At 59.8% G+C, this 8790-nt stretch overlaps 1 protein-coding gene across 1 annotated transcript; it reads right to left on the bottom strand.

Annotated features, from left to right (window-relative positions):
- Positions 1-465: 465 nt before the first annotated feature.
- On the bottom strand, positions 466-4513 carry LOC105695200 (toll-like receptor 7). The gene has a single exon (XM_012416553.2). It carries the CDS (start codon positions 4511-4513, stop codon positions 491-493), a length of 4023 nt encoding a protein of 1340 aa, XP_012271976.1. The 3' UTR covers positions 466-490.
- Between the last annotated feature and the right edge of the window lie 4277 nt (positions 4514-8790).

Here is an 8790-nt window from a genome sequence, read left to right as displayed (position 1 = left end):
GCACGCGTCGCGGCGCGGAAACCTCGAAAACGAACGGCAGCCGTTTTCAACGCGGCCAATCGGGGATCCGAGCGCCCGCAATCGGGAATTTCGCGATCGTTCTCGACAACCGCGTGCCGGTTCGCCCATCGATCCGGAGGGGTTAACAGCCGCGACCGTATCGTCGCGGACGGCGAATCGCCCCCCTAGAGCCGCCTCGTTGATTTTCAAAAATAACCCGACCGCTCCTCTGCCTCGATCAACGGAATCGACCCTTGGAAGAACAACGAATTCGTCCCTACACGTAACGAAACGTCGGGGCGGCTCCAGAATCCGGACGTCGGGGCGAAGTCCTCGAGACCGTTTCCAGGGCCAAGGGAAATTCCGGCTAGGAAGGGTCCCGCGGAGACCGGAGCGTTCCGCGCGCCGAGGAGTCCCCCGTCACCCGGAGCGCTCGGGCCGCGATTCCGCATTCGGTCGGTCCGGATTCCCCTGGGGGTCCCGGCAGCGGCTACACGAGGTAGGCCTGGCCGGACGGCGGGGGCTGCGGTTGGTGCTGATGGTGGTGGTGGTGGTGTTGCTGCTGCTGCTGTTGCTGCCTCCAGGCGGAGCGCTCGAGCGTAGAGTAGTCCGAGTCGATGGAGGAGTATATGTGCTCGGAGAGGGGCCTCCTGGCGGCGCCGAGTCCGTCCACACAGGCGTCCTGGTAGGCGTGATTTACGGTGAGCCTGGGATTCGGGCCGGGGCTGCCCGCAGGGACCTCTCGCTCCTCGCGGCCGATCTCGCCCCGGACGGGCTCGTGACCGATCGCGCCGGCGCTCGAGTAGGCGGGCGGCGCCTGGGGAAGCTCGTCCTTGAAGAGCGGATGGTGCCCCACGATGTGTCCGTGGACGCGCAGGGTCGGCGAGCCCTTCTCGGACCGACCCTCGAGGGTGTAGGTGTTGACGTTCCGCCTGTAGAGCGAAGAGGGCTTGCAGGCGAGTCCGTCGGCAGGGGGCATGGCGAACCTGAGCCGCTCCCAGAACCTCTTCTCGCCCCACCTGAGTCGGACCGCGGTGCGCAGATAGGGCCTGAGCTCGGGGTCCTCCTCGGCCTCTCGAGCGACCGGGCCGGCCTGGACGATCACCAGCTGGCCCGATCGGCCGCGCAGCGCCTCGTGCACCGCCGCCCTGAACTCGAATCGGGACCACTCGGTCTGCAGGAAGTGTCTCGTCAGGACGATGACGACCCGCCTCGAGGCCTCGGCGGCCTCCAGGACGACGGCCGCGGCCGCGCTCAGGCACGGCAGATCCCGGTGGTGCAAGCAGAGCCGCAGCCCGCCCCCGGCGGGCGCGCCGCCCTCCGCGACTTGCTCCAACTCCGCCACCAGAGATCGCAGGACGAAATCCTCGTCCTTCGGGCTGTAGCATAGGTAGCCGTCGTAGAGGCGCTCCCTCTCGTCCGAGGGAACGGCCTTCGACCAGAGACGGACGCCGTAGCGCGAGTACGCCCAGGTGCGCACCGGCTCCCGGAAGATGAAGGCCAGCACGGTGATCACGAGGACCAGGAGCACCGCCGACAGGGTCGCCGCCAGCATTGGCAGGTAGTCCGAGACCATGATGTTCTCGATGACTCCGCCCTGGGAGAAGTAGTCCGAGCAGGCCGTGTCGTTGACGTTGAGGCGGCGCCGGTAGGTCGGCCTGGCCGCGTTGTCGTAGCACCAGACGTCGTTCGCGTCGACCACCTTGTGCGAGTTGTCCGACACCCAGGAGGTCAGTTCCTGGAGGAACTTGCACCGGCAGGACCAGGGGTTGTTGCCGAGCGACAGCTCTACCAGCCGCGTGTTAAGGGTGACCTGCCAGACGGGGAAGGTGACCAGGTTGTTGCCGTCCAGTCGGAGGATCTCCAAAGAGTGGAGGGGCAGGAGGGTGAGGTTGCCGATGAACCCGATCAGGTTGTTCTGCAGGTAGAGTTCCCTGAGGTGGGACAGGTGCTCGAACTCGAAGCCCTTCAGCTCGTGGATCCGGTTGTCCTCGAGGTGCAGGATCTGCAGGTTGTTCAGGCCGTTGAAGGTGCGGTTCTGGATGGACTCGATGCCGCTCGCGTTCACGTAGAGGACGCGCATGTTCTTCCGCCCGATGAAGACGTGGTTCTGCAGCTCCCTCAGGTCGTTGCCATCCAGGTAGACCTCGGTTGCGTCCATGGGGATGCGTCGGGGGATCTCGGCGCTGCCGAGGCCCGAGCAGTCGACGACGTTGGTGTTCCACGTCTGGTCGTGGTAACACTTGCAGTCCGAGGGGCAGGTCATCTCGCAGTCGCAGGCGTCGAAGTCGCAGCAGTGGCAGAGGGCGAAACAATGGGCCTCGTAGCGACACAGGAACTGCTCCGGCTTGGCCTCCGAGGCCGGAAGCACGGCCGTTCCCCGGGGCCCGGAGACCGTGCAGATCGCGTGGTCGAGATCCATGACCCGGGGATGTTGGCGGAGGCCGCTCATGTTGTTTATCACCGGCAGCCAGTCCATCGAGCAGTTGCAGTTGAAGGGGTTGCCGCCGATGTAGAACTCGGGCGGCGACTTGCCCTCGGGCACGGAGGTCAGCCGCAGAGCCGCCAGCTCCATCGTCTCGATCATGTTGGCGTACATGTCGACGCGCGTCAGGTTCACCTTGCCGGTGAACGTGTTCGGGCGGACAAGACTGATGTAATTGTTGTTGACGAAGAGCAGCTCCACGCTATCGGGCACCGCCAGCGGCGAGAGCTCGGTGATGCGGTTATGGCTCGCGTCCAAAGTCCGGACCTTGAGGTCCCGAATCTCGTAGTAGTTGTCGAGGCTGCCGATAAAGTTCCCGTGGATGTCGAGCCACTTCAGGTTCCCGGGGACGAAGGCATAGTCGAACCACTCGATGTGGTTCTCGGAGAGATTCAGCAGCAGGAGGCTGCCGATTCGCGTGAACACGCCGTTGATGTCCGAGAGGAAGTTTCCGTCCAGCCGAATGGCCTCCAGGCGGACGTTGCGCTCGAAGGCGTCCCTTTCCACGTGCTGGATCTTGTTCCTCGCGAGGTTCAGGATCTGCAGATTGGGCAGGTCCCAGAGCATGCCGCGGGTCAGGTTCCCGATCTCGTTGCCGATCAGTCGGAGCCCGGTCAGCTGATGGAGGTTCTTGAAGGAGCCGTTGCGAAAATCGGTGATCCGGTTCTCCCCGAGGTCGAGGGTCTTGAGGAAGGGCAGGTCCCGGAGGGCCTCGGGCACCGAGGCGAGCTCGTTTCCGCTCAGGTCGAGCTCCTTCAGGTCCGAGCAGTTGCGGAAGGCCAGCGGGTCCACGGTGGCGATCGTGTTGCTGGAGAGGGTCAGCCGGTTCAGGACGAAGAGTCCGTTGACCAGTTGCGGCCCCACCGCGTGGAGCTTGTTCTCCGAGAGCTCGAGGGTGTGCAGGTTGTACAGCGGCAGGAAAGCGTTGCTCTCGATATGGGAGATCGAGTTGTTGCGCAGGTCGAGGATCTGCAGGAAGAAGAGGTCCTTGAACATCCTGGCGTCGATGCGCGTCAGCGAGTTGTACGAGAGGTCCAGGACGATCAGCCGGATGAGCCCGAGGAAGGTGGTCTCGTCGACGCGATCGCTGCCGAACCGGTTGCCGGCCAGGTTGAGGACGAGCAGCTGCTCGAGCCGGGTAAAAGTTCCGCGCGGCAGCTCGCGCAGCTCGTTGTACTCCAGGTGGATCTCCCGAAGGTCGCGCGTGCTGGCAAAAAGGGCCTCCGGGAGCCCGACCAAGGAGTTGTGGCTGACGTTGAAGATCCGCAGGCTGGTCAGCCCGGTGAGCGCGTCGGTCGCGATCTCGGATATCGAGTTGTGCTGGAGGTAAAGGTCCTGCAGCTGGCGCAGCCCCGACAGAGGGCTGTCCTCGGGCAGGCCGCGGATCTCGTTGCGCGAGAGGTCCAGGACGCGCAGATCCGCGTGGCAGGGGGCGCGCGAGGTACGCACGTCCGCCAGCCCGACCTCCGAGAGCTCCCGCAGCCGGTTGTCGGTCAGGTTGAGCACCTGCAGGTTGGCGAGCTCGCACAGCGCCTCGGCCGGCAGGAGGCGCAGATTGCTCTCGACGATCTCGAGGGTCTGGAGCTCCCGCAGCCCGGCCAGGGCGCGGGGGTCGAGCTCCAGGGTGCGCCCGACGCCCCAGCGGGCGTTCAGCGTCCTCAGGGTGAGCCGCTTGAGCTCGACGAGCGGCCGGAACGCATCGGCCGGCAGACGCGGCAGCTTGCAGCCCTCCAGCTGCAGCTCGTGCACTCCGGCCACCCGCTGCCAGGTCTCGCCCTCGACGGCGCTCTCGAAGGGCCGCACGTCCTCGCAGTCCACCCGCAGGCGCAGGGCGGCCTCCACGGAGCTCGGCAGCTCCGCGACCGCGGCCGAGTCCAGGGAACGCAGGGCGCACCGCACGGATCGCGTCTCGTTACCCTCGGCCGACCACCACCGGCACGGCGAGGCCCGGCCGGGCGGCGCCGCCGCGACCGCGACGCCCACCGCCGTCGCCAGCCACACCAACGCGCCGCACGTCGCCACCGCCATGCTCGACGGCCCCCGGCGCTACTTACGAGCAGTCCCCGCCGACGAGCGGCATCACGACCCGCAGCGGAACCCCATCGCCGCCCCTGATCGCCCTCTCGAGGCCGCGTCCCGACGCCTCGCTCCCTTTCCGGCCCCGCTTGCGCGCGCGACGCGCGCTCCGTTTCCCTTTCGCGCGCTCGTTTCTCCCTCTCCCGGTCCCCTTCTCGCCCCTGCGAAGGACTCTGCACTCAGTCCGTTTCTCCGTCCCGACGTCGAGCCATCCGCACCGGCCGGGTGCTCCACTCACACTGAGCCCGCGGCCGAGGCGCGTCCGGCGCTTTACGTTGCGGGAGCGGCGCGCCTGCGCACTCGGCGCCCCGAGCCACCGCGCAACCCGCAGCCCGCACCTGGCCTGGTGGTGGGGGACCGGCTCCCTTCGGAACAACGACCTATTCATTCCTCGCTCGTCATCGCACCGGCGATGGACCCGGCCGGGACACCTCGAGCTCAGGTAAAATCGGAAAGATATGGGCCCGCTCCCCTCTGTTCTCCCGCCGGCCAAAAACGATCCAAGGATCGAGGATTCCGTCCCCGAGGTTTTTGCCCCGCTGCCTTGCCTTGGCTTCGAGCCTCCGGATCGAGCGCGTTAATTTTTAATGGCGGTACACCACCGCGGCACGTGATGTAGGTATCGCGGTTAAAGCACGGATCGATCCGCGCCGTCTAATTGCTCTCTTTTCCGTCTCGACGTTTACCGTGCCGAGAGTCCGCAAGTGGCATCGATCCGACGCCGAGACCGACCGAGCGAGATCGCTTCTCCCGTCACGAGCGTTTGTCCAACATTTTGTTAACGCGTCCCGTGCCACGTGACCACCGATAATATTCGTTATCTTCGGCTGGAACGCGTCTCGGCATGGAACGTGTTAAAAAAAAAAAGAAACCGGGCGTAGACAAAATTTTAGGGAAAGAAAAGATGGCCCGTCGACCGGGCAACTAATAAAAGCGTCGAGGTAAGAGGTCGGCGGGGAATTATTAATATTTGCTCGATTTGAGTACAAACGGATAATGACTCGCTAACCTCTGTCAGCGAGAGGAGATTCCCGAGAAATTCGCTGCGTTTCCGCTGCGCCCGCAGCGCGGAATCGGATGTATCCTTTGCGTCGCTCAAAGAGGACCCATCGGTGTGACGCATCTCGATGGTTCCAACGATAATTGTATTCGCGTCGATTTCTCGTCGGTAGAAGAAGCAGAAGTAAGAGACCGAGTTCGGAGACTTCGTCAGGGATGTCTTTTTCGAGACCGAATACCGAGCCACCCAAAGGGAGCCCGTGAAGGATTAGGTGCCATGACATAGGAGCCAGAAAAGTGGCGCTTAATTCGCGGGTTGCTCGCGTTGTTTGCCCGCTAGTTAGGCCAGCCATAAGTGGCACGTATACGTGTCGTTCGATAATTTACGGTTTAATTATAACCGGCTCGTCAAAATTCGATCTGGGTATATAGCAACGATCAACGAAATTTGAATACGTTTGAGGTGGAATTTGAGCTTGGGTTTTATCACCGCAACGATAATTTCGGAGCACACGCACAAATATGTAAATTGGATCTAACCCGCCATACTAATTAAGTTTGGATGTGACGAGCGAAAGTTTTCCCGGGATCGCTTTAATTGTTTACGTCGCCGATAAAAGCGACCGCCCCGACCGGGGCCACTCCGGTTGGCAATAAATATTCAGCGACCCTCGGACGAATGAACTGGCTGCTCCGAAAAAGAATGCCGCATGAAAACTCTCGTCGAGCGAACGTTTCCCAAGTAATTCGAGACCGATCGAGCCGCCTGCGAATGACGCCGCTCGATACGGATTCGTGTGCTTCCGCCCCTCCCTTCCTGTATCGCTTGCAATATTTAATGCGATTCGTTAATTGAACGAGGAATATTGACATCGCTTCCGATTCACTTCCTGAACGCGCGAATGCACGGAGAACAGGCGTGAAAACGTTATGTTAATTTTGTAACCGTTTTACCCGAAAACGAGCGTCAAATTGGACGCTTCGTCGTTTCGACTTCCGAGGCGGGTGCACTCTGCAGGGACGGTAATTAGAGTTTCTTTTTCTTTTTCGTCGCAGACGTCCAGTTTTCTCCAGGGGTTTTAATTTCCGTAATCCGCCGGAGAAAGGCCGCAGGGGCAGGTTCTCCTGTATCGGAGATCGGGGAAATCAATTGACGTCTCGACGAGCCCCGCGGCGTGTCATCGTGACCCAGTGGTTGCTTTCCTTTTGATTATCGATTCGCTTATCCCGGTCCGATTATCTATTCGGATATAAAATTTACATTCGAAAGGAAGAGCGGAGCGCCATTGTCCTTACCCCCGGCTAGATGACTCACCGCGCGAGGGGTACTTTCCGAAAATAGAAGATCGATGTCCGTACATCGGTATTGGTATCGCATCTCTGCTCGAGGGTCGCGGAACTAAAGACAACTTTATTCTCAACTAGGGGACAAATAACTTTTCTAGGGGACCCTTCGCGCGCTTTGTCCGGGTCCTTTTACGCGAACCGACGCAGCCGATCTCGACGCTCCGAACGTCGTCGTCGTTGCCGACGTTTCCGCCCGGGAATCCTAAACGACAATTAAGAAAATACCAAAGAAAAAAAATCAGCATACTTAATCTTCTCATTTCCCACGAAACGATTCACTCGTGAGAAATTATTCTTTAATAAAATCGAATCGACGTTCCGGTAATCAGCCAAAAAGATCGATCGATCGCGCTTTCAGAAGCGCCATCCCGGAGATATTAATACCCAGGAAGCAATCGTCGCGAATTCGAGCGGATGGGAGATTATTCCACTTAAGGGACACGATTCGCGATCGCATGCTCTTCGACACGAATAATGAAACTTTCCCAATTATATCCCTCGATTCGAAAACGGTTCGTCGGGGCTCGCGTACGTTTCATGCTCGGCCCATGAAAGGCAAAACCATTTTCAAACCGCTAATAGGCTTGCTTCGCCAACTTTTCTGCGTCAAAGCTGCGAGGTTTCGCGTTTCCGCGAGCCAGCCAAAACCAACGTTTTTATCCGCTTTTTCCTTTTTTTTCCAAGTCCCCCGCGGGTAAATCGCGGCGTGACATTTCCGGTTGGTAGGGCATAATTATTCGAATACGGCGAAAAACGCGTTAGCGTCTTCGGATGCATACGTCTCTTGATGCCGCGATCGAGCTCGAGCGGAATTATGTGCGGATTTTTGTCGACCTCGCGAAATACAGTTAGGAGTCTCGGGAACCGAGTCGAGAGATCTTCGACGTCGATGCTTTCCGGGTGTAGGACACGGGACGATTGTTTTTCGATTTCTTGCATCGAGCCGGATCTGCCGCGGTTCTCTCGACGACGTGCAGCGAAATTGATCGCGGTGCATGACTCGGTAATTCACGGTCCGCGAGAGACCGTGTTAAATGGAATACGTTTTCGGGGGGGTTGAAGGTGAAAATTTATCGCGCGGAATCGGGAAAGTTCTTACCTCTTTTTGCGTAAAAATCGCCTCGCGGTCCGCCGCAAAGTGAATCCCCGAACGAGGTGGCTGCGCCGATGCGCCGATATCGTGCGTGTAAATCTCTCCCGGCGTGGAAATCGATGGCTCCGAGTTTTCCTTTTGCCTAAGGAGAAATTGCGAAAAGGTAAATCAGATTAAAATATTGTTTCCGGAGAGTGGAGAGGCCGCTTTCTCGCGGTTCACCGCAGGGCACTTCCCCGTCTAGGGTGTCCGTAACTATACTCCGATATCGTCCGCGTACGTTTTCCTCGGCAGGAGGTAAAAATCAATATGCCCGAGACCGTGGCGACCGTACGTTAAGCCGATACATTTTTCTTGCAGCAGGTGGGTAAACATTAATTTCGCCAGGGGATTAACTTTTTCCCGAAGAGATTGCACTTTGTCGCGCTATTTACGGAGGGCGGCCGAGTCACCTCGGGGTTTACCGCAAAGTGGATCCCCGAACGAGATGACCGACATCGCGCGGACGGAAATCGCGATCCGTAAGGGGTGACGATCGTCAAATCGTTTTTCGGGGCCACGATTCGGTTTCCCATCGCGCGTCCGCGGTGAAACGTAAAAGGCGATCGTGCCGCGGGACCCATTTCAGCGAAAAACGAAAATCTTCGAATCACCCCCTCGAACCAGCGTCCGAAAGACGTCAACAAGGGGGAGGGTACGAGTCAATGAATTTCTTTCCCGTTCCCTTTAAAAGCATCAGGCCACTTCGTTCGTACATCTCCTACTCCGTTAGGACGCGAAGATCGATGCA

This window comes from Orussus abietinus, unplaced genomic scaffold (genome assembly GCF_000612105.2).
Source record: "Orussus abietinus isolate OABI.00-Male unplaced genomic scaffold, Oabi_2.0 scaffold47, whole genome shotgun sequence".
Lineage (NCBI taxonomy): Eukaryota > Metazoa > Arthropoda > Insecta > Hymenoptera > Orussidae > Orussus > Orussus abietinus.
This window is presented reverse-complemented; position numbering and strand designations above follow the sequence as displayed.

Excerpts from the sequence above, each read along its gene's own strand:
- LOC105695200 (XM_012416553.2), bottom strand. The coding sequence starts at position 4,513 with ATGGCGGTGGCGACGTGCGGCGCGTTGGTGTGGCTGGCGACGGCGGTG.